The sequence below is a fragment of the Saccopteryx leptura genome, chromosome 4 (assembly GCF_036850995.1).
Source record: "Saccopteryx leptura isolate mSacLep1 chromosome 4, mSacLep1_pri_phased_curated, whole genome shotgun sequence".
Lineage (NCBI taxonomy): Eukaryota > Metazoa > Chordata > Mammalia > Chiroptera > Emballonuridae > Saccopteryx > Saccopteryx leptura.
In genome coordinates this window covers 48,192,218-48,217,842 of record NC_089506.1, presented here as the reverse complement: position 1 = coordinate 48,217,842, position 25,625 = coordinate 48,192,218, and the positions used below count along the sequence as shown (strand labels likewise).

The 25,625-nt window shown below is 45.7% G+C and overlaps 2 protein-coding genes and 1 non-coding gene across 5 annotated transcripts in view; 1 reads left to right on the top strand and 2 right to left on the bottom strand.

Annotated features, from left to right (window-relative positions):
• PCCA (propionyl-CoA carboxylase subunit alpha) overlaps window positions 1-9,083 on the top strand; it is a 446,596-nt gene extending 437,513 nt beyond the window's left edge. For both annotated transcript variants that reach the window (XM_066380610.1, XM_066380609.1), the window contains 2 exons: window positions 5,744-5,821; window positions 8,736-9,083. In XM_066380610.1, coding sequence (XP_066236707.1) covers window positions 5,744-5,821; window positions 8,736-8,804 — 147 coding nt within the window. In that variant the 3' untranslated portion in view covers window positions 8,805-9,083. The remainder of the gene's footprint in view (window positions 1-5,743; window positions 5,822-8,735) is intronic.
• GGACT (gamma-glutamylamine cyclotransferase) overlaps window positions 8,973-25,625 on the bottom strand; it is a 45,967-nt gene continuing 29,314 nt past the window's right edge. For both annotated transcript variants that reach the window (XM_066380612.1, XM_066380613.1), the window contains one exon: window positions 8,973-11,178. In XM_066380612.1, the coding sequence (XP_066236709.1) occupies window positions 10,695-11,165 (471 nt within the window). In that variant the 5' untranslated portion in view covers window positions 11,166-11,178 and the 3' untranslated portion in view covers window positions 8,973-10,694. The remainder of the gene's footprint in view (window positions 11,179-25,625) is intronic.
• Window positions 14,833-14,904, bottom strand: TRNAD-GUC (transfer RNA aspartic acid (anticodon GUC)). The gene has a single exon. It is a non-coding gene; the product is annotated as a tRNA-Asp (tRNA).

Here is a 25,625-nt window from a genome sequence, read left to right as displayed (position 1 = left end):
CACCTGCCCTGGCCGAGTGTGTGCCTTGCTGGTGCCCTCCCGAGTGAGGTGGCGAGTGCAGGGACGTCAGAGGAGGCCTCAGACTGGAGATAAGGGGTTTGGCAGCATTTCTGTCACCTGCCTTCTCTCTCTTTGTCATTTGATGATAGTTCGTTCTGTTATTGCTTAAATACTGCAGTCTCCTAGGGTGTCTCCTCCCCTCCCCTTTACGTGTAGATGTTGGGACATGAATGTACATTTCTTCTTCAGAAAATATCCGGGATATTTACCAGCGTATCTTACCAGCTCAGAAAGAGGAAGTTATTGTAATCAGATTCTAGTGGTGCCTTTTAACCAAATCTGAGATGCCTTTTTCCTGTGGCTGTTAACTGCATCTTTCTTTAGATCTAAGGGCTTTAAAATGCATTGCGTTCAGGCACCTGTGTTCTAAGTAGAACTGCCTTTAAAAATGTAATTGAAGGATTTTCACTTTTGTGGAGTAGTCAGCAGGGTTGATATTGATCCGTGCTTTCGGGGGGCCCAATGCAGCAGAAGGGGAGACTGCAGCGGGCCGGTAAGCCCTCCGAGCCTTCTGTCTAATTTGGCAGAAAAACACAGAATGTAGGACAACAAAAGAAGGCTCCTTTTTCCATAAAAATTCTTCCTCCCACCCACCCCTCTCTCCCAAAAAGGGGACTTAATTTTTCAGCTGCATGCAGAGATTTGGTGCTCACTCTTGCATTGAAACAGTTGCTATCTGAACAGGCAGGAAACAGTTTTCTTTTAATTGCTGAAATCATTCGGAAGTGCTTCATACCCTGCTTCTATACAGCAGATGCTGTGCATTAATTGGCCTGCGTAGAAATGACCCAGGGTTCCTTGCAGCGGGCCCAATTTTAGGCAGAGGGTTTAAATAGCTTATTTATTATTTTGTATAATCTGGCGTGCATTATGTGCTCCTGCATGTGTCGTATTTCATGGTCTGCAGTTTCTAATGTCATGTGGGTTTCAAAACCTGTGTTTCTCTGGTAATGTACTGGCAGCAGGTAAGCTCAGAATACCATCCATCAGGAGCTAATTTTTTATCCAGATACTCCAATGACTGATGAACCTGTCTTTTGTATGAATGTTTAGCGCAGTAGAAAGCCATATGCCACTGGCACAGTTTCCTACGCATTCTTTACAGTTGCTAGAGAGTGGGCTTACAGGGGGAAAAACCCCTCCGTGCCATTTCTGTCCTCCTGCCTATATTTAAAGGAAAGCACCTTTAAAAATGGCCCAGGTTTTAGATGACAAAAGAGAGGAGGGGCCGTCTTAAAGGAAATTTGACTCCCATAATCATTTTCTTTATCAGGAATAGGACTGCACATTCTTAATAGGGAACCTTGTTTTGTTACTCCCCGTCTGTTCAAAACAGACCTTAGCCCATTAGAAGGGCCTCCCTTGTGTGGGAAGACCACAGCTGTTACTGTAAATCTCATCCCGTCACTGTATCACCCCCATTTTGTGGCTCTGAAGGATGAAATTGAGAAATGGAATACTGTGCAGTCATCCTTTACATCTCCAATTTTAGGCCTTTGCCATCATTTTCATGCTTTTATTCCAAATCAAATAACATTAGTGAGCTACACGACCTTCTGATGACTCTCTGGTATTGAGCACAGCCTTCCAGTCTGTACTTGTGGGGGCTTCCTTTTATGTTTGGTGGGGGTCTCCCCCCTTCTCTTCTCTTTCTCTTCCTGCACTTCCTTTGAGCTGGCTTCCTGTGTTTGCCGTCTGAATGATACAAGTTGCTGAATGTGTCCCACTCTTAGCATGTTTTCCAGGAGCGACGTGGCAGAGAAGGCTCGGTGTCTTTTAATCTTTGGGGAAGAAGTGAAGGGAACTTGCTAGAAGGCTACTGGGGGCTTTAATTGAAGATAAAAGTCTCCGGGGAAAGAGTCCTCTGAAAATAAATGGAACTTGATAGATTTCCATATCATTTATAACTTCCCTTAATTACACTTGGAAGACTTGCCAGTAAAACTGGAAAATTGGCAGCCTATATCCATTAGAGTCATTTTGCCGACCATGGCAAGCAGCTGGCTTTACTGGATTTTATTTCCCATCACTCACAATTAATCATCAGCTGGAGATGTCTGAACCTCTTCAGCACAGAGCCGGGCTGGGCGACACTCGAGCCTCCTAAACACGCTGAAATCTGCTGAGTAAATGGGCCAAGTCTTCTCTCCGTTTTACTCGTTTTGGGGGAAGGCAGGCTCCCGCTTAATGAGCGCGCTCTGATAATCGGATGCGAATGTGAACCTTGACCCCGTGTCAAAGGAGAGGACGCAGTAAGCTGGATGAAAGATACAGGACTCAGGCCTCCAAACTTTACAGCAATTAGGCAGTGGAGAAGTGCATCAGGCTGACTAGGTTTATCAGAAAGACTTGTGAGGCTTGTGACCATTTTGTAAGCCCAACGTTGGAGACATCCTGTCACAATCATTAAGTCTTTATCAGATGATTCACAAAAGTGTTAGAGAAGTGTGCACACACAGACCCTTCAGGAGCAGTGCCCTCACATGGGAGCTGTCTGGTGGAAACTGAACATTTGAGTGACCTCTCTGCTCACTCAGTTAATGCCCGGCCTGTCTGAGCCCACGAGGAAACCCAGACTGTGCTACCCCTACCTTCCTGACCGAGCTCAGGGCGAGGAGAGGGGCAGGCACCGCTGGACCAGGAGGCGTTCGAACTGCTGAGGTGAGGGGCCTGTGTGATAACACGCTCGCAGTACCCATGGGCCTGGAGCCCTGCAGGCCCGGCCGGTCGGGGGAGCACCCCGTTTCAGCCCCGTCTGCATCCTTTGCTAGATGGTTTATATCACTTTGCTTCCCTGACTTGGATTTTTGAGGAGTGAAACAACTTGAATGTAGATCAAGTTCATGTGGGCAGGTATGAAATGATTCTCCTGACCAAGACACACCTCACTATTGGGTGGGGTTAAAAAACAACTTCTAAGAGTTCTCTCTCTTTTAGAAACAAATGAGTGAAAACAGACCACAAAACAGATTGCTGTAAGTGTACAGAGAGAGATATGAATTACTTCAATTTCCATCTACAACTAAGGAAGCGGAGAGCAGAGGACCCTCGGGAGGGAACAGGACTGCGGTGGGGCCTGCTCCTGGGACTCGGGCCAGGGCGGGGCCCGGCGAGTGCAGCCACTTCAGATCCAGAGGCACGCTCTGCGCATGCTTGTCATCAGATTGCCAGGGTCACAGTCATGAAGGAGGGGCTATTGCAAATTTGGGACTTTTCTACTTTTCCTGATTATCTCTGGCTAAATCAGAAATTTTGTTTTTCTGATCAACACTTGGGAACTGCCACTTGCAGTTACCTGTACGTTGTCACCTCTTCGCAGATCACCCATGCTGCGAGCACACAGAGCCAGCTGAGTACCGTTGTTAGTGGGCAGGGGACACTTGTCTGTGTCCTCGGCTCCCGGCTCGAGCAGGCCCTGCTCTGACCTGCAGCGTGGCCAGCCAGCTGTCCTTCCACAGGCTTCCTACGGGCCTCGTGTCAGGTCGGCCAGGCCCCCTTGGGGTGACCATGGGAAGTCTCTTGGTTCATTTCTTTATCATATTTGTAGTAACTGAATTCACTTACTTGAAGTTCCCATAAAGAAGCAGTGAGGGGAGCTCTGGCCAGACGATGCCACGCAGTGGATTAATTGGTGCAGAGGGGCAAGGCTGTGCCCGCCTAAGAGAAGCCCACGGGGCCCGGGATGGGGAGACAGGGCTCTGAGATGCAGCCGAGGAAGCCTGGCTGCTGGAGGGTAGGAGGCAGGGGCAGGCACTCCCTGGCCCCGTGGTGCGTGGGCACCTGTCTGTGAAGGAAAGAGCTACCAGAGTCCCAGGGTAGAGAGCTGACTACTAAATTTTGGATGGAATTTCCAGCGTTGAATTTCAGATCCGTCTCCCAGAAAGCCACTGCCGCCCTGCCGCTGGCATGCCCAGTCCTCAGGTGGGACTCCCGCCCCGCCGCTGGCGTGCCCAGTCCTCAGGTGGGAGGCTGTTTCCTGAGGTCAGCTCTGACGCTCGGCCCGTCCCAGAGCCCTGGTCTGAGTCCAGCAGGGTTTTGTCTGTGGAGGTAAATGGCAGGTGCTACTCTGAGGAACTCGCCTTTCCCCCATGGTGCCTGGTCCCTGCGGCCTTGGAGAGAGAAAAAACGGCACTGAAACACGACTGAGGGAGTCGCTGTTGACCCCGGCCAGGCCGTGCGCTCTGTCTTTGAGCTGCCCTTCCTGCTTTCCCTCTGCGTTCTGAAGAACAGCAAGTCTGGGAGAACAGCCCTCGTGAGCTGATTCTTCACTCTCTGTGGAATGCAGGTGCCAGGTGAAAACGAATCCAAAGGGCAGCGAGCACAGCGCCCGGAGCCCGGCGCGCAGTGCGGGCGCTCCTGCCAGAACCAACACGCTGGCATCCCCTCTTTCCTCTGCTTCGGTGCCAGCGAGAAGCGGCCCACCTCCTGATCAGCGGAGGAGAGGCATGCACAGGGCGCAGGCAGCCCCGCTGCCAGCGAGACAGCTTGTGCCCCACGGGAGGCCGGGCGGGGGCCTGGAGATCATCTGGGGATTTTAAGAACATTCTCCAGGTGCTTCTGTGACACTGGGCAAGCACAGCGCAGTGGCATGAGTGCCCAGGAGTCCTCGCCAGACGCCCACCAGTACCCCACATAGCCAGTTTGCCCTGGGAAATTCACTCTCCCATTTCAAAGACTGGGAGGCCCTGTTTCACAAAGAGAGAAGGAAAACCCAGCCCTGCTCATTGATGCTTACCCGTCAAGGGCAGAGGGAAGAACAGAATGGCTTTTAGTTACAGCTGAATCCTGGGTGGAAGACCCAGGTTTAACCCCAGGGGTTTCTACCAGACTCCGCCTAGATTTCCCTAACAACAGACCAACATCAGAGCACCAGGTCTGAGCCAGGCCGCTCAGTGTCCTTGTGAGGAATGGGTGCAGCTCTAGCAATCATTCCCTGCATTGACAACTTGGGGACAGTGGTCTCCCATGGCCCAGATATTTGACTGTTCAGAGCTCCTGGGGCTGTTGATAGAAACTCCATTTTTTGATAACAGCTTTACTGAGATAAAATTCACATACAGTTCATTCCTTTTAAAGTGTGCACTTCAGTGGCTTTAGTCTAGTCACAGAATTGTGCAACCATCACCACTGTCAATCTTAGAACATTTTAATCACCCCAAAGGAAGCTGTGCCCATCAGTAGCGACTCCCCCTGTCCCCTCAGCCCCTGGAAACCACAACTCTTCCTATCTGCAGAGATTTACCAGTTCATTGCATATAAGTGGGGCGTGTCTCTGTAGCAAAGGCAGATTCAGATTCACAGTGGATCACCTCTGTCTGCTGACCCCCAGGGATGAACTTGGGGTTTAAAGTATTTGTCAGAGGTTGTTGCTACTGTTTGGATAAAAAATTCAGCATGTTTGACAAAGAGTTTCTTAATGACTTCACTTTTTTTTTTTTTTTTTTAAGATTTTATGTAGGAGAGAGAAAAATGGAGGGGCTGGAGCAGGAAGCTTCAACTCATAGTAGTTGCTTCTTGTAGGTGCCTTGACCAGGCAAGCCCAGGGTTTTGAACCAGTGACCTCAGTGTTCCAGGTGGGCACTTTATCCACTGCACCACCACAGGTCAGGGACTTCACTCCTGAACATCATTGTAAAATTAGAATGCTGATTAAAACTTCTGTCCATTTCTATCCATTTTCCAGGTAGCAGAAGGTCAGGAAATTTGTGTGATTGAAGCCATGAAAATGCAGAATAGTATGTCAGCTGGGAAAACCGGCAAGGTAAGTCCCCAAGTTCCCACAGACCCACGCCGGCTCTTTGACAGGAAGCAGAGCTTCCATCTTTGGATCCTGGACAGCTAGAGCCGAAAGGGACCATACACATGGTCTCTTCCCACCTCTCCCTCCTGCAGATGAGGACAGTTAGAGCAGAAGCTCTTCACCCTGTACTGGTGTGTCCCTGCCTCATGGAGAACGGGCCTTCCAAAAGTCTGTATAGTGATCAGGTAGTCAAAGAACAATTGTTCTTCACCTTAATGTCTTTCAAATTAAGGGGTCTTTAATTTTTAATGTTTACATCTGTCTTAGAGGCAGTTAGTTATCTGAGACTTAGGTGAGACAGCAGGAAATGATTTTAGAGATTGCAAAAATTAATGTAACTCTTTAAGATAATTTCTCCACAAAGAGAACAACTCAATTTTAGATCAAGAGGAGGTGAAAGCCCCACGTACACATGTGGGACTTAATGATTAAGACAGAAAAAATGAGATGGTGTATTAGTACTGAAATTTATTGAGTAAAACTTTTTTTTAAGAGTGAAATAGAGGGACAGGCAGAAAGGGAGAGAGATGAGAAGCATCAACTCATAGTTGTGGCACCTTAGTTCATTGATTGCTTTCTCATATGTGCCTTGACCAGGGGGCTACAGCTGAGCAAGTGACCCCTTGCTCAAGCCAATGACTTTGGGGTCATGTCTATGATCCTATGCTCAAGCTGGCAACCCTGTGCTCAAGCCAGATGAGCCCGCGCTCAAGTCGGTGACCTTGGGGTTTCAAACCTGGGTCCTCTGCGTCCCAGTCCAGTGCTCTATCCACTGTGCCACCACCTGGTCAGACAAGAGTAAAACTTCCTAAATGTATTTTCTTTTTGAAGAAAATAGAAAAGTCTTTTAAAGCAATAACTTCATTATCCTTTCTGCAACTGAAAACTTGCCATCTGTATGTAGCAGAATGATCCTTTTCTGAAGGACAATACAGTTTAGAAGTCGGGAGCAAGGTGAGGCAGGGTGGGGTGAGGACAGCAGCACGGCTGGCCGCGTTCTGTACCGTGGCCACACCTGGAAAGGGACATCGAACCTTGGGGACAATTGGTGCCCTGGCAGAGAGGTACTGTCAGCCCACATTGAAATCTGCATCTGCCCACAATCCATCTGTCACCCCAAAAAGAAGTGGAACTGATGCTCAGAGGACATGCTGAAGGGGACAGCCAGTGCAGTCCCAGCTGGGAGGGCGGCGGCCAGGCTGGAGAGGGCACAGACAGCTTCTCCATCGTGGCTTTGAAGGAAGAGAAGGGCATGATTTGTGGGGGAGTTTTTTCTTAGGAATCCTGCTTTCTCTATGATTACTTTTTATAAAATTAACAAGAAAATGTTGGTTTCTGCTCTTGTAAATTGTCTATTCCTTAATATTAACAATGATACTGCATTAGCATCATGAGATTTCCATCCGTGATGAGAACTGACCTCATTTTGGGGGACACAAAATATATGTCAGATGCATGTCAAGGGCCCATGTTGCTGGACTGAGATACTGACGCAAAAATGAACTTGGTCACAGCTCTCTGAAGGAGCAGGGGCCCTGTCTGTCAGTGTGCTCCACGTCCTTGTGGCCTGAGTGTCGCGGTGAAGGCTCAGCTGCTCCCTGGTCACCAGCAGCCCAGAGCTGCTTTCAGGTGTTGACGGGCTCTGGGAGAATCTGTCTGTGGCCTGACCTCTATAACTGAGTCCTTCCTGCTTATCCCATTTCCTCCTACACCCCCCCCCCCACACACACACACACTGTGCGCCAGGAACGGCCAGAGCCCCAGCCCAGAGGACCAGGTCCTGGGGGCAGAGGGGCTGGCGGTTCTTATCTGGGAGGGCCATTTCTCCTCCCAGAGAAGAAGTTCATGCAAACAGGTCCTCTACTCTCGTAATCTCATCATTGTAGAAACTCCATCGTATACAAACATCGGAGACTTCAGATTATAAAAAGCAGCCACTTCAGTGCAAATAGGACCTGCAGAACAAGGCCTCTGTAGTAGTCATTGCCCAGGTTCACAATGGCCTGAAGGAGCTCGGGCTGGAACTCAAGGGGAGAAGGCCCTCCGGCCCTCCGGTCATAGAGGAGCTTCAGGGACCCAGGCCAGGGCACGGACTTGCCGTCACTGGGTCTGTTCCTGACTGCCCCTTGCTTGTTCTAACCCATGTTCATTTTCTCAGCCAAGCAAGAAACCCCAACAAGCCAAATCTCTGTCTCTTCTCCACTCATTCTAAATCGGAACACAGTTTGGGAAAGCAAACCTGATTAAACTGGGCGGAATGAATAAAGCGAGAGAGCCAGCAGCGAGGCCGTGGGAACGGTGTGTGTTCACATCACGCCCCAGGGTCCGAGCCTTGCAGCCCACGTCTTCTGAGCGTTTCACGTCCCTTCAGAAGGAAGTCTGCAGTCAGATTACAGTTTCTCCTGTCAGTTGGTACCTGTTTGGACTCTTATAGAATTGTGTTCTGTTTTGGGGCTTTTTTTACTCTAAAGTATATACTTATATATACCATTAACTCTCAGAGAACATTTCTACAGCCTAAAACCGCAGAGACTGGGAGGGCTGGATGGTGAGAGCTATCCCAGATCAACACTTCCGGCTTTTAGGATGCTGCCTAGACCCCTGTGTGCACACCACAGAGGGGCCAGCAGAAATTGCCTTGCGCAGTGACTTTAGGACAAGGATGGGAGAGCCAGGAGAGGGCGAGGTGGTGAGTCACAGCCCTGCACGAGGACGTCCCCTGCGGGAGGTCCCCTCTGACTGTGCGAGCCAAGTGCTCTACCTGTGCTGCACAGCCTGCCCGGCTCTGGCACTTCCAGAGACTGATGATGAGATTGCTCCCTCCTGGTCTAGTTAATAATTCTTACTCCCTTTTTTTCTTTTTTTTAAATTCAAGGTGAAATCGGTGCATTGTAAAGCTGGGGACACAGTTGGAGAAGGAGATCTGCTTGTGGAACTGCAATGAAGTATTTATAGCCTTTCAGTCATCACCCAGTTTAATTAGCCATTCGTATTATTCTTCTTCCACACTCAGTTTATTCAAGCATTTTGCAGGAACACCCCTGTGCAGCAGATTTTCCATGGTCATATTTATTCCACATATAGTCAAAACCAAGATTCTGCCAAAAAAAAATCACCAATGGAAAATTTTATTGATATAAATACTTGTACATATGATTTGTACTTCTGCTGTGAGATTTCCTAGTGTCAAAGTTAAATCAATAAAACTGAGCATTTGTCTAAATATTAGTTTGCCCTTTTTTTGAATGAAGACAATGTACATAAGAGGCTATGGCTGTGCCAATAGACTTTAATAGCATTTCATTTGCTCCTTTAAAAAATTTATATAAATCCCAGCTCTTTGCCTTTGGTTTCATTAAATTAGCATTTGCCACCTTATAATCTGATTACCTCCTTCCTCCTGGTTGAGGCCTAACTCCCATTTGTGATTATTCATCACTTCTCAAGCCCATACAGCACAGATGGTGACTCTGGAAATCTCTCCTGTGTGGCTCTAGTGGGTAAGTCCTGGGTCACCTGTGGGAGAGATGACTCACATGGTCCCCACAACCAGTGCCTTGGGACTCCCTCATCCCAGTTGTGGTGGGCGGGGCTGCCATAGCTCATCAGCTGACCTTTTTATAAAAGTCTTTGTAAAGAAAGCTTCCAACTAAGAACAAGGGCTACAAGTAATGATCATGTTTTTTCTGCCAGAAGCAGTTAGTAATCATAGTCTACCATTAATTTGAAGAGTGAGTGAGCTCTCCCAGCAGAGAATAAGGTTACTAAGGATCAGCAGCTGCATTTTCATTTGGTTCTGAAATTCTTGGAATACATTTCATACTTTGCTGGTAAGGAAGCAGAGGCAGTTACTGATTTGAATTTACGCTGACAGATCATCAGATGGAGGTGGTTGGTAATTGGTACTTCGTGCCTTGCTAAAATTATTTTAAGTGCTGTTTGTATTTGGAACCTAAACTTTCTGTCAGGCCTGAAGAACAAATTAGTAATGTGTTGGTTCTTCTCCAAAAGGCCCACCTCCAAATGCCATCCCTCTGGGAAGCAGGGACAGTACCTTGCCACTGGGCTCAGGGCCTGGGTGAGTTTCCCTCTGAAATCGGCGTTCAACTGTGTATGCCAGACAGTGGGTGCTCTTTATTTTTGCTAGATTAGAATGAAAAGAACCTTCCACCAAAGAAGTAGACCCAGAAAAGGCCCCCAAATAGCACCCACACTTGTATATTTGATTTCCTAAAACACCTAGTTTTATTTTGATCATTGTGAAGAACTCTAAAACTACTCTAAAACATAGCATGTTTCTTCCTGAGTTTCTTTGATCTCATTGAGACATACAAGATCAGCTTAAATTTTTCCCCTTGGTGCTACAGGTCAGAATCAATAGAGTGGGGTTGCTAAAATCTAGCTGCAACACAGTCTTTACATTCATTTTAATTGTTATCTTCAGATTAAAGCAAGCAAAAAAAGAAGAAAGGAAAAAAGAAAAAAAAGAAAGAGAAAGAAAAGAAGAAAAGAACGATAACCTATGAGTTTTTGAAATGTCATTTAGGAGAATTAAAATCCTAAATTTTTCTTCAAGCCCATGATGCTCTTTAAGCAGCAAACAATAAAGCAGTATCAGATAGATAGATTTCAGGGCTCAGTCTTGTTATCAGGATGTCAGATTTTCTGGGAAACTGGCTGCCACTAAAAAAAGAGGTTGTTTTGTTTTCCACAGAGTTTTATAGATACTTGCTTCAAAGAGCATTATTACGCTTTTGCATTCAGTGATTACCAAGCTGAGGTAATCTTATAATGATCAGGGCTCTGTCGTCTGGCTGGTGAGCATTCCCCACCTTTATCTGTTTTCCCGTGGATTATAGCGAAGCCCGTGTGTCCCCTCAGAGTCGTAACTGTTGTGGTACGAGAGGTGGACCCACTCCGGTGGGTAGGTGGATGTGCTGTACACGAAGCACTGCAGGGTCCTCCCAGCAGCGGGAGCGCCCTCGCAGGCGCTGGGCACGCCTTCCCACTCGAGGACGGCAATCTGCAGCTGGGTACGCTGGTAGGTGTCTGGGCAGTCTTCAAACTCATCGAGGAAGCGCAGCATCTGCTCGTCCACAGCATAGATCTCCCCAGCCACACAGTGGCCACGTCCTGGGAGGTTCAGGAGCCACGGAATGTTGTGTTCTCCAGCAATCACCAGGGGGTAAGGCTCCATCGTGAGGCCCCGGCCCTGGAAGGAGGCGTGGCCATTGGCACTGTCCATCATGACCTTATGGTTGGGCTGGCCTCGCTTTAAGGTCCCGTACACGAACACATGGGCCATATGGGCCAGAGACCTGCAAAGGAGAAGGGAAACAGACTAGTAGATACACGTGTCAGAGAAACGGGCAAAGGGGTGGTCTCAGCTGGGGCTGGAACCTTGTCTGGGAAAGGGTAACATAGTAAACAGCCCAGGTGTGCGCTGGAGCAGCTGCGCCCGAACCCAGCACCAGCCAGAGCCCACTGTTCTAGACCATCACGTGCTGGGGTCTGAGGTCCCAGGAAACCTGCCTCCTCGTTTAGTCACTTGCGAAACCAGGTGTTCTCTTTGAGAACATACTTGCCAGATGGAGACAGCTTGTCCTGGGATCAAGACCTGTAGAAGTGCTGTTTTTCAGAGCAGTTCTTTTTAAATGCACTTTAAAAATTACACAAATATTTATTACAGAAAAAATAGGATGATAAGCAAATACAGGGGTGTGTGTGTGTGTGTGTGTATAAAATAGTCATCTGTAATGGCTACAAGAGAAGTTCAAGTTTCACTACTAAGTTTACATTCCAGTCCTGACATTATGACCCAGCAAACCCTTAATAACTGCACCCTTCAGTGTTCCTTTTCAAGGTCCTAGAGTAATGATGCTTCTCTGTGACTCACTGTGACTCACCACAGTGACCTTGGCTCCCATGCGAAGGTAAAGATTTACTGCTTGTCTGGGTCAGATCCACAGACTGTTATGTAATCACAAAAGTGATCTGTGTAAAAATGGCTCTCACAGGAATGGAAATCAGAGTAGAACAGGGTGGACCCTCCAGAGCCTGGCGTCTCACGGCCCTGCTTGCCCAATGCTGTGTGCACTGATGGCAGGCTTCTGTAAGACAGGCTTTGGGAACGAGACACCTTGTGCAGGAAAGAAAAGTTGTGTCCATCTGCCAGCGGCATCCTATAACCAACCAGAAACACTTGGAGGGGGTACCCCTGGACACGAATCACATGGTCACGTGGCCCTTGGACAAGTCATGCTTAATTCATACGTCTTCCACTTCTCAGCCAACAAGGGCTGGTCTAGGGGTTGCATCCCAGCCTTGCCCCACCTCTTCAGGGCATCTAGGGAGGATGGGCAGTTCCACGGGACTTTTGCCCACCCCCCTCACCTCCTCTGCTGCCTTGGTCTGAGTCACCAGCCTGTGGAATGTCAAGAGTTCCAGAGGCAAATTGTACTTGGAAAGGCTTGGCCCTGGGAAGAAGGCTGGCAGGCACTTGTCCTCCAGGAATGTGACAATATTGGGACGCCTTGAGGGCATGATGGGAGCTCTGACAAGGGTGGAGGACAGATTAGAGTTATGGGGCTGGAGGAGCTGGTGTGTCTCGAGTAAGAGAAGTCAAGGTATGAAGCGAGAAGAGTCCGGAATTGGAGGTGCAGGGAGGAGGAGGGCCGGTGCTCTGGAGCTTAGGAGCTGCAGGTGGCAGGACTGCTGCTGGGGGAACCGTGGGGAGACGAAGAGACCTGAGAAAGGACCCACAGGGCAGAGGAGAGCGCCCTGGGCCTACCCACGGAGCAACATGGACAGCGGGGACTGCTCACGGAGAGGCGGCCTGAGGAGTGACCCAGTTAGACAAGCACCAAGAGGACGGTGGATTTGATCGGACTGCAGCAGCCCTGTACCAGAGGTCTGGAAGGAGCCATGCTGATTTCCGTCTCCCACATTTGCATCCTGTCTCATAGCTCAATCTGTCAAGTCCTCCACGACGCACCAAGATCGGTAGTTTCCAACCCCCTTCACCACTGCCACCCTCACCCCAGGACGGTCCCCCAAGCCCCTGAAGGGCCCACTTCTCTGAGCCTATTCCTGAGCGTAGTCCTGGTCAGTCTTGGCCGCAAACTCCATGACTTTCCCTGTTGCTGCAGCTGGGTTGTCACCTCTCATTTCCTCCCAGCCATCCCTGACAAGACGTCTGCTTCCCCTGGGGCCTTGACAGCCACTACTTCCTCGCCTGCTTGGCTCCTGCCCCTTTAGACACCGCCTGAATGGCTGAGCGGAAGCGGCACCCACCACCTAGTCTTTCAGTCCGGCACGTCACCCTGACCGTCTCTCGTTACAGAGCGTGCTCCAAACCACTGCTTGTGTTGATCATGACCAGAAACAGGAAGAGCTGGAAGACAACCTGCAAACTACCTTGTGCCACGGAGCTGAGTCTCAGGCTGGTGACAATGACTAAGGCTGCACACGGGCCAAAATCAGTCAACATGAGAGACCCGCCCTCCTTCTCGTTAGTGCCCTAGCTTCCCCCCTCTTTATGTCAAATAACTACAAGAAAAATGAAATTCTCTACCTTTCTCCACTCTTGTGGCAACACTTTTAAGCTGTTTCCAACTGCTACATTTGGCATTTATCTCCATATTGCTGGCCATTCATACTGCTACTTCTCGAGGTTTTAGATCATGTCTTGCCTTTATACCCCAAAAGCGTGTAGGCACAACACTATAAAAGGCTTTAAAAACCAGCTTGCCTGGGTTGAAATCCCGGCTCCACCAGTTACCTGTGACTTTAGGCAAACCACTCACCTCTGAGCCTCGGCTTCCCCAGCTGTAAAGGAACACTGCCACCTGCCTGCTTCGGAGGACTGCTGTGATCACTGCTGTTAATCCAGCCAGCCCTGCCTGTTCGGTGAGCTGTGTTCCGTGCTTGTGGGCACTCTCATTGCTATAAAAGCTGTCTATGCCTATGGCCCCAATACCCACGCCATCTCTGCCCCACATTCCTTCAATAGGCTCACATCACAGTTTTGGTCAAATCCACATTCAGCATTAGAACTATGTAAAAACACTGTTCTCTGATAAAGCACATAGTGTACTATGATTAATTTCCTTTCTTGGACAATTTTTTGTTTTTCTTGGAAAACCGGCTCTACCTTCTCCCCCTTCCCCGCTCTTCACTCAAGTTTCTCGGACAGTAATTCGGCCTTACATTGTCTGAAATCACTGTTCAGCCCTGACCACCCATCGGTTTGCCTTTTCCCTGGAGCCTTGGCTCCTGGAAGCTGTCCTGGTCCAGCCTGGGTACTGCTGCCATCCAGGATGTCCCTCCCTGCCATCTAGGTGTCCCTGAGCCTCGTCCCTCAGTTCCATGGCCCCTTCTTGGTTGACTCTCTCGTCTCACTAGTGCTTATTATTTCACACCCTCAATTAACCGCATGAGGTTGGGTACAGAATTCTAGAAATAATTACAGTAACTTCAGAAGTTTAAAGGCATTTCTTCTTTGTCTTCTTATTCCTCAAGGTCTTGCTGAGAAGCCCAGTGATATTGGGACCCACAGTCCTTTGTAAAGTACCCAAGCGTCCCTTGAAGGCTTTTAAGGTCTTCCTTTCCCCCTTGGATTCTGAGATTCTATAATGATGTGTCTTCCTAGTCTTTTTACTCCTTGTGCCGGGAGCTTCCGTCTGAAAACGCATTATAACGGGCCATAGGGAATCTTCTTCCCTGGCCCCTCCTTGTTCTTTTTCAGGATCGCTTATACTCAGATGCTGCATGTCCTGGATTAATCTTCCCATGTGCTCTTTATAGTCTGTTTTATCTTCCAATTCTCAATTTTTAAATATACTGCTCACAAAAATTAGGGGATATTTCAAAATGAATATGAAGCGATAAAATATCCCCTAATTTTTGTGAGCAGTATATTTTTGTCGTCATATTTATTTCCAAGACCTTCTCCTTGTTCTCTCATTTTGTATCTCCCCGTCGGGGAATCGAACCCCGGTCTCCCGCGTGACAGGCGGGGATACTCACCACTATACTAACGAGGAAAGGCGCTGTTCTCATTTTGTTAGCATCCTGTTGATTCACGGCATAATACCATCTCTCATCATCTTTGGGAAGATGGTATCATGAGTTTGGGTGTTTTTTTGTTTTTTTGTTTTTCTCCTATAAGTTTTCATCTTTTCCTGTATTGCCTCTATTTCTCCTAAATTCCTCTTTCCTTTGTTTTGGCTTTGTTTTAAAGAAACACATGCTTCTTTAAAAGGTTTTCTTCAAAGGTCTCAGTAATCTACCCGACCTTTCATACTGAAAAGGGAGACACCACAGAGGAAACAGGCTGTGTCGGGGGTGAGAGCCCGATGGCTGGCAGGCCTCGTGGGGGCTCTGGGGACAGGTTGTGAGGGGCCCCCAGATCACAGAATCTGTAGGCATGCAGACTTTCCCTTGATCCCTGTTTCCGGGTGCCCTTCACAGCCACCCGCAGCCTCACGCTCGGTCTCTGGACAGTCAGCCCCACCTGTCCTCCCGGACGGAGGGGAGCTGGGTCTCTCTCCCTGTACCGACTTGCAGCCTCTTCCTCTCCTGCCCCTACCGTCTTTTGGCACCTGTGGCTCACGAGTCCACAGCTTCTCTGCCAGTCTGAACGCCAGCTGGCTAGCTTCTCCCTGGCTTCGGACCATTTAGGGATATAGGTTCCCGGTTTCTCCAGCCTGCTAAGTCAGTAACCACTCATTTCTGTTCTTTATCTTCTAAAATGTCATTGCCCTCTCTCGTCTTTTGCCTCTTTCTGGGTCACTGGAGTAGCATTTAGCATAAAGGAGCCAGTTCCTGCTGAGTCTACTCAGGGAGCCTTCCCGGGGACCACAGAGACCTTCCATAGGACCCTCTCTTCCCAGAGGTTTGTTGTGAAACAGAGAAAGTGGAAGTTCGGAAGCTGCTTGCTTAGAGGGATGGTGAGAAGAGCTTATGAGGATACAGTTGACTTGAGTGTGTTTTAGGCTGCCCAAGACAAAGCCGGTAAGGTAGTGATTGTGGGCACCAGAGATAGCTGGAGATGGCTGGTGGGCCAGGCAGAAGCTGGGGGACAGAGAGAGGGCAGAGACAGGAGGAGGAGTATGCTTGCAGACGGGGACTTGCTTCTACCAGAGGAGCAGAAGGGAGAAAACAGTCAGCAGTTCCAGGAGAGGAAAACTCAGTGGTGAGCACAGGGTTCACCAGGAATGAGACACCCCTTGCCTTCTCTGAAGGTCAATGACAGACAGACTCATGAACAGGTGGCTTCAAACGAACGTGGAGCGAGGCCAGAGAGGGAGAGTTTGCTAAGCACTGTGCGGGGGACGTACCACAGAAGGGACAGCAGCAGGGACGCTCAGGCTGGGCTGCCGGGCCCTTCCCTAAAATAGGGGGAGATGTCTGTTCAGGATGGGGAGGGTTGCCACCAGGGGTGAGGACTTGCAAAACGGGAAAAGGTAGAGAACCGTCCTTTTGGGAAAAGCCTGGTCTTTGGCATGAGAGAACCAGTAGAGCAGTTTCTCAGCAAAGGATGCTTGTTTCCACTACACACAGGAAGATTCAGCTACATAGCAAGAAAAGACATGTTTCATCCGAGAGTGATAGTGGGCTTAGGGAGAGCTCAGGTGGAAGGACAAGTTGTGATCAGAGAGACTTGTGGGAGATGGTGTTTCTGAGGAAGGCTGATGACAGGTTCAAGGGCAGTGGTGCTGAGCAGCAGGTCCTCTGGGGGCCCTGTGCTCAGTCTGCTGAGCTTCCCCTGAGCGCCCGGGGCCTCAGGGCTTGTGTCATCTTAGCTAACTGAACCCTCAACAACCTAAGATAGGCGGTTTTATCCCCATTTAACAACTAAGGAAACAGGTGGCTTAGATGAGGGCTCCAGGCACAGAGCTCAGTGGGGCAGCACTGGGCACCTAGACATGCTGGATTCCAAAATCCTCCATGGTCAGCCATTCAGACTGACCCCAGGCCAGCTGGAGGTAGCTCTGTGAAGGACAGCCTGGCGCTCGGGGTCTGCAGTAGCAGCGACAGTGTGTAAAGGACCCCACCTCCCTATACTCTTTTGCCCCCCACTTGTTTTGAATGTATTTTATTTGGAAGGAAGCCAATTCCTTCTCTATATTTGTTTCTTTTTAATTTTGGATATTAAAAACTGACAAAATATACAAAACAAGAAGTGTACCATCCTAACCATTTAAATATTTTTTCAATTACAGTTTCACAGTATTAGTTTCAGGTGTAGAACATAGTGATTAGACATTTATATACCTTACAAAGTGATCTTCCCAGTGATTCTGCTACCCATCTGACACCATTCATATTTATTACAATGTTAACTATATTCCCTGTGCTGTACTTTACGCCCCCATGAGTTTAAACTTTTATTTATTTATTCATTTTAGAGGGAGGGGAGAGAGAAAAAAGGGGGGGTAGGACTGGGAAGCATCAACTTGTAGTTGCTTCCCGTATGTGCCTTGACCGGGCGAGCCTGGGGTTTTGAGCCGGCAACCTCAGCATTCCAGGTCGACACTTCACCCACCGTGCCACCACAGGTCATGCATTGTGACTGTTTTTATAACTGGAAATTTATATGTTTTAATTCCTTAACCCTTTTCACCCATCCCTCCCAACCCCTCACCAGTCTGGCAACCATCAGTTTGTTCCGTGTGTCTGTAATGTTTCTGTTCGGTTTGTTCATTTGGTTCTCTATACTCTATATATGAATGAAATCATGGTATTCAGCTTTCTCTGCCTGACTTACTTCATTTAGCATACCTTTAGGTTTATCCATGTTGTCACAAATAGCAAGATTTCATTCTTTTTATGGCTGAGTAATATTCCTTTGTATATATACACCATTCTATCGAGGGACACTGGGGTTGCTTCCATATCTTAGCTATTGTAAATAATACTGCAATGAACATGGGGGTAAATATATATATTTATATTTAATTTATATTTATATTTATAGATTTATATTTATATTTATATTTATATTAGTGTTTTGGGTTTCTTTGGCTGAAACCCCAGAATTGAAATTGCTGGGTTGTGTGGTGGTTCTATTTTTAGTATTTGAGGAATCTATAGCGTTTTCCACAGTGGTTACACCAATGTACAATTCCACCAACAGTGGTCAAGGTTTCCCTTTCTCCACATCCTTGCCAACATTTGTTTGTTGATTTATTGATGACAGCCATTCTGATAGATTTGAGGTAATGTCTTATTGTGGTTTTAATTTGCATTTCTCTGACGCTTAGTGATGTAGAACATCTTTTCCTGTGTCTATTGACCTGTGTGTATGTCCTCCTTGGAGAAGTGTCTGGTCAGGTCCTCTTCTCATTTTTTAAACCAGGCTGTGTTTTTGATGTTAAGTTGTATGAATTACATCTTTTAGATAATAATCCCTTATTAGATATATCATTGGCAAATGTCTGTTTTCTTTTTGTTGATGATTTCCTTTGCTATGCAAAAATTCTTTAGTTTGATGTAGTCCCATTTGTTTGTTCTTTCGTTTCCCTTGCCCAAGGAGATAGATTAAAAAAATATATATTGCTGAAAGATATTTCAGAGATTTTACTGTCTATGTTTTCTACTGGGAGGTGTGTGGTTTTGAGTCTTATATTTAAGTCTTTAATCCATTTTGAGTTTACTCTTGTATATGGTGTTTCATATTTTTTCCCATGTATCTGTCCAGTTTTCCCAACACCATTTATTGAATAGACTGCATGTTCTTGCCTCCTTTTCATGGACTAAGTAATCATAGAGGCATTGGTTTATTTCTGGGCTTTCTATTCTATTCCATGATGTATCTGTTTTTATGTCAGTACCATGCTGGGTTTTGTTTTGTTTTGTTTTGTTTGTTTTTTTGTTTTTTTTTTTCTTTTTCTGAAGCTGGAAACGGGGAGAGACAGTCAGACAGACTCCTGCATGCGCCCGACCGGGATCCACCTGGCACGCCCACCAGGGGCGATGCTCTGCCCACCAGGGGGTGATGCTCTGCCCCCCCCGGGGTGTCACTCTGCCGTGACCAGAGCCACTCTAGTGCCTGGGGCAGAGGCCAAGGAGCCATCCCCAGTGCCCGGGCCATCTTTGCTCCAATGGAGCCTCGGCTGCAGGAGGGGAAGAGAGAGACAGAGAGGAAGGAGGGGGGGGGATGGAGAAGCAAATGGGCGCTTCTCCTATGTGCCCTGGCCGGGAATTGAACCCGCGTCCCCCGCATGCCAGGCCAACGCTCTACCGCTGAGCCAACCGGCCAGGGCTGTACCATGCTGTTTTGATTATTATAGCTTTGTAGTATAGTTTGCTATCAGGTACCATCATTCTTCCAACTTTGTTCTTTCTCAAGATTGCTTTGGCTGTTCAGGGTCTTTTTTGGTTTCATATAAATTTTAGGATTATTTGTTCTAGTTCTGTGAAAAATACCATTGGTATTTTTACAGGAACTGCATTGCACATGCTTCATGTAGACCAAGGTATGTTTATAGCAGCACATTTTAAATTGATGGTTGCTTAAGTTCAAACACAGTCTAAAATCAATACAATTTTTATTCATCCCCTGAACATTTGTTTTTGTCATTATTTTTTACTTTCTCTCTGTGTGTTTGTTTATCTCTTTATTGTTTTAAGTACACATGATTTTCCTTCTTTTGCCTTTTAATCTTTGTACTAGCTTTATAGTTTGTTGACTCCCTGCTTGCCTTTGTTAGTGAGAATTTTTTTCTTTCCTGTATTTTCTTATATGTCTGATCTTTTCTAAAAAGAAGTGCCTTTAATATCTGATGTAATACTGGTTTAGTGGACATGAGCTCCTTTAGTGTTTTTTTTTTGGTCTGGAAACCTCTTATATCTCCTTTGATTCTAAATGATAGCCTTGCTGGATACAGTAATCTTGGTTGTAGGTCTTTGCTTTTTATCACTTTACATGTTTCATGCCACTCCCTTCTGGCCCGCAAAATTTCTGTTGAAAAATCAGATGATTTGTCATAGGAACTTCCTTGTATATACAGCTTTCTCTTACTATTTTTAAGATTCTATTCTCTGAATTTAACCTTTGGTATTTTAATGATGTGATCTGGTGTGGGACTCTTTGGGTTCTTGTTTGGACTGTCTATACTTCCTGAACTTGTGTGTCTTTTTCCTTCACCAGGTTAAAGAAGTTTTCAGCCATTATTTCTTCAAATAGGTTTTTAATCCCTTGCTCTCACTCTCTCCTCCTCCTCCTTCTGTTACCCCTGTGATGTGAATGTTGCTACACCTGATGTTGTCGCAGAGGTCAGTTAAACTATCTTCATTTTTTAAATGTCTTTTTTGGTTTTGCTGTTCTGTTCAGATGTTTTCTACTATCTTGTCTTCCAGATCACTGATTTATTCCTTGCTTTATTTAATCTGCTGTTGATTCCCACTAATGCATTCTTCATTTCTATTATTGTATTCATTTCTGTTTGTGTGTGTGTGTGTGTGTGTGTGTGTGTGTGTGTGTGTGGTTTCTCTCTCTGTACAAATTCTTACTGAGCTCATCTATTCTTCCTCTAAGTTCTTTAAATATCTTTATAACCGATGTTTTGAACTCTGTATCTGTCAGATTGCTTGTCTCCATTTTGTTCAGTTCTTTTTCTGGAGTTTTGTCCTGTTCTTTCATTTGAGAGGTGTTTCTTTGTCTCATTTTGCCTGACTCCTTGTTTGTTTCTACATATCAGGAAGAGCTACTACTTCTGCCAGTCTTTTGCAGGGTAACCTTGTATAGTAAGTGTCCTGTGAAGCCCAATGGTGCAGTCTCCCTGTTCACCTGAGCCACCAGTGTCCCTTGTGTGGACTGTGTGTGTCCTCCTATTGTAGTTGAGCCCTGACTGTTGGCACATCAGTGGGTGGGATTGACATTCAGTCTGATTGTCTATGAGGGTTGGCCATGACTACAGAGGTCAGGCTGTTGTGCAGAAACATCCTCATGGATAGGAAGTGACTTTTGTGGAGCTCTTGTGCCAGCTGAGTCCGCCCACTGTGTGTGTCATTTGTGGAGCTGGTTCAGAGGTGCTTTGGTGTGGTCTGGAACTGGCCACCAGGGATGTTGGTTTTGGAGACCCTTGGGAAGTTTTGAAGACTGTTGCAAGTCAAGGTCAGCCTCCATTTGTACCCTGCATGGGGCTGTCTGGTGAGAGCTACAAAGTGACCTGCACTGGCTACTTGTGCTGGGCTTAGAGCAACTTGGTAAACAGTATGCTGCCAACTAAGGCAGGCTCTTACTAGTGTCAGGCTTGGGACCCTTTTGTGATAATGTGGCATGATAATGTGAGTCAAGGCCAGCCACAGTTTGTGCCAATTTTATGGCCACTCAGTTGAGGCTACATGCCAGAAAACACTGGTTGAAGTTTATCACAGGCTTGGAGCCACCTGTGGGAGTTACAAGGCAAGCTGAGTCCAGTCACCACTTAGCAAAAGGTAAAGCACATGTCAAGGCCTGGCACTGCTTGTTTGGGGTTTGTGGCCCTTTGAAAGAGTTTGGGAAAGTCCATGTCAAGGCAGGCCCCTTGTGCAGAAAAGCCTCTAGAAGAGGCTCAGGCCAGGCGTGTGAGATGTGGGGGCCAGGTCTGAGGGAATCACTGGGGTAGGTTGAACAGTGTTAGCCAGGTTAATGGTAGAGCTCAGATCTGGCACCTACACCTGCCAATCGCAAGGGGAGAGGGGTCAATAAAGGAGTAATGGTTCTGACCAGTGCTTCTGAAGAGAGCTGACCTGACTCCTGCTCATCTGAAGCTAGCTAATTCAGTTCATCTCTGTATGTACCTGGTGCTTTTGAGCTATTGCCTCTCTAATGGGAATCTGGAAGCGAGCGAGTCCTTCCATTTGTGTGGGCCCCTCAAGAGAAATGCCTGGCACTCTAGCAGTCTTCCATCTCACTTGGATACAATCCTCGCTGGTTTTCAAAGGCAGATATAGCAGGATTTCACTTCCTGGCATTGGTGTCCCACGCTGAGGAGATGTGTGTAGGGTTTGAACCCTTTGCTCCTCAGGAGGGAGCTTCTCAGCTAAGCTATCCCTCCTGATTCTCAACCGCCACATCATGGATGTGGCACCTGGCTGTTCCTTTTCTCTCTGCTTCCTACCAGTCTCACTGGGGATTCTTCTTGATATATCCTTAGTTACAGGATTTCTCTTCAGCTAGTCCTCAGTTTGTTCTCAGTGATGGTTACCCTATAATAGGGTACAAGTACCCTATTATAGAGGAGGTATAATAGAGGATGGTACCCTATAATAGAGGAGGCAAGTACATTTCCCTACTCACAATCTTGATCAGAATTCCCATCTTAATTATTTTTAAGTGTACACTTTAGTAGTTTTAAGTACATTCATATTGTTATACAACCATCACCGCCATCATCCATCTCCAGAACTCTTCACTCTGCAAAACTGAAACTCTGTACCTATTAAACAGTGGCTCCCCATTTCCCTTTCCCCACCCCACCATCCATGCTGCTTTCTGTTTCTATGAGTTTGACTACTTAGGTACCTAAGTAAAATCATATAGCATTTGTCTTTTTGTGGCTGGCTTATTACACTTAGCATAATATTTTCAAGGTTCAACCATGCTGTAGCATGTGACAGAATTTTCTTTCTAAATTATTTAAGGATAAATAATATTCCATTGTTTTTATATACCACATTTTGTTCATCCATTCATCAATGGATATTTGGGTTGCTTCCACCTATTGCAAATAGTAGTGCTATGAAAATGAGCGTACAAATACATCTTCAAGTCCTCGCTTTCAATTCCTTTGAGTATATACCAGATATGATTGCTAGATTATATGGTATTTCTATGTTAAAGTTTTTGAGGAACCTCTATGCTGTTTTCCAGAATGGCAGCACCATTTTATATTCCCACCTACAGTGCACAAGTTTTCCAATTTCTTTACATCCTTGCCAGCACTTATTTTCTATTTTTTGTTTTGCTTTTTTGATAGGATAATGCCCATCTGAACTGGCGTGAAGTGGTAGTAACTCATTGTGGTTTTGATTTGCATTTCCATAATTGTTAGTCATGTTAAGTATCTTTTCATGTGCTTATGTGACATTTGCATATCTATCTTGAAGAAATGTCTATTCAAGACCTTTGTCCATTTTTAAATTAGTTTGTTTTTTTTTTCATTTTTGAGTTTTAGGTGTTCCTATATCTTCTGGATATTAACCTCTTATTGGATATTTGACTTGCAAATGTTTTCTCCCATTTGATAGGTTGCCATTTTACTCTGTTGATTTGTATCCTTTGATTCATGGAAGTTTGTAATTTTGATGACATCCAAGTTATTTTTATCTCTGTTGCTATAGATTTAGCTCTTAATTTAGGTCTTGGACCTAAACTGAATTAACTTTTGTATATGGTGTAATGTAAGGGTCCAACTTCATTCTTTTGCATGTGGATATTCAGTTTCCCAATTGTTGAAAAGACTGTCTTTTATGTTGGTTTTGGCACCTTAATCAAAAATCATTTGACACCTTTCCAAGGGCTTATTTCTGGGCCACCTTCCATTGGTCTATATACATATCTGTCTTCATGTCAATACTACATTGTTTTAGTTGCTGTTGTTTTGCAGTAAGCTTTAAAATCAGGGGGTATGAGACCTCCAACATTATTGTCCATTTTCAAGATTGTGTTGCTTATTTGAGGTTCCTTGAAATTCCATATGAACTTGATGATGGATTTTTCTATTTCAGCAAAAAAAATACAGCTGGCAATTTTGATAAGAATTAATATTAAGGCCCTGGCTGTTTGGCTCAGTGGTAGAGCGTTGGCCTGGCATGTGGATATCCCAGGTTTGATTCCTGATCAGGGCACACAGGAGAAGCAACCATCTGCTCTCCCCGTCCTCTCTCTCTCTTCTCCTCCCGCAGCCATGGCTTGATTGATTCGAGCACGTTGGCCCCAGAACTGAGGATGGCTCTGTGGAACCTCTGCCTCAGGTGCTAAAAATAGCTTGTTTGCGAGCATGGCCCCAGATGGGCAGACTATCAGCTCCAAATGGGGGTTGCTGGGAGGATCTCAGATGGGGCACGTGTGGGAATCTGTCTCTCTATCTCCCATCCTCTCAGTTGGAAAAGAAGAAGAAAAAAAGAATTGATATTAAGTCTTCCAATGCATGAATATGAGATGCCATTCCATTTAACTTCTTTTAAAAATGTTTTGTAGTTTCCAGAGTATAAGTCTTTTACCTCCTTGGTTAAGTTTATTCCTAAGTATTATTTTTTCAGATTGTTTATTGTTAATATACAGAAATGCAACTTATTTTTGTGCACTGATTTTGTATCCTGCAACTTTGCTGAATTCATTTAACAGTTTTTTAACATTTCTTCTTAGGGTATCTCCATATAAGATTATGTGAACAGAGACAATTTCACTTCTTCCTTTACAATTTAGATGTCTTTGATTACCTTTTCTTGCCTGATTTTCCAGTACTATGTTGAATAAAAGTGAGAAAAGAAAACATCTTTGTCTTGTTACTGATCTTATAGGAAAAGATTTTATCTCACCATTGAGTATGATGCTAGCCATTCGCTTTTTCTGTATGGCTTAGATTGTTTTACCATGAAATGGTGTTGAATCTTGTTATATATTTTTCTGTATCAATTGTAATGATTGTATGGTTTTTCAAATCTCATTCTGTTAATACAGTGTATTACATTGATTTTACTATTCTGAACCAGCCTTGCATTCCTGGAATAAATCCCACTGGTAATTGTATATAATCCTTTTAATGTGTTGTTAAATTCTGTTTGCTAACATTTTGTTTAGAATTTTTACATGAATCTTCATCAGGAATATGAGTCTGTAGTTTTCTTTACTGTCTTTGTCTGGCTTTGGTATCAAAGTAAAGCTGACCTCATTGAATGAATTTGGAAGTCTTTCCTCCTCTTCGATTTTGGAGACAAATTTAAAGAGGATTAGTGTCAATCCTCTTTATATATTTGATAAAATTCACTAGTGAAGCCACTTGGTTTGGGAGTTTTCTTTGTTGGGAGACTTGTGATTACTAAGTCAACCTCCCTACTAGTTATAGGTCTATTCAGATTTTTCTATTTCATCATGATTCAGTCCTAGTTTGTGTATTTCTATGAAATTATCCATTTCATATAGGTTATCCAATCTGTTGACATTCAACTGTTCATTGTATTCTCTTATAATCCTTTTCTTTTCTGTGAATAGGGTTGTAATTCCTCTCTTTCATTTCTGATTTTCGTTATTTGTATCTTCTCTGTTTTTATCTTTTTTAATTGAGTTAAAAGCTGGCCAATTTTGGTAATATTTTCAAAGAACCAAATATCGGTTTTGTTGATTTTTCTCTATTGTTCATCTTTGCTTTAATATTTATAATTCCTTCCTCTGCTAGCTTTGGGTTTAGTTTTGTTTTTTGTTGGTTATTTAAGTTCCATATCTCCTTGGACTCCTGTTCCTTGTCTGTCATGTTCATCCAATTTTAAAGGGTGACTGTGAGTGTTACAACCAATAGAACATGTGGAAATCTCTTATATTGGCCAGTTCCTCTCAGAACCGAAGTCAGGGCTAACTCAGAAGGTGCCTGGGATTCATTTGGGCCAGGAGCACATCAGGACCCTCCTGACACACCATGATCCTAGGCCAGGCTACGAGGGTGGCACTGCCACTGAGAAGGGGATGCTAACTTCTGAGGCTTCCAACCCTGTCCCCTTCTGCCATGTAGTTCCTTCGATGACACTGGGTTATGGTCAGATTCTTAAAATACAAGAG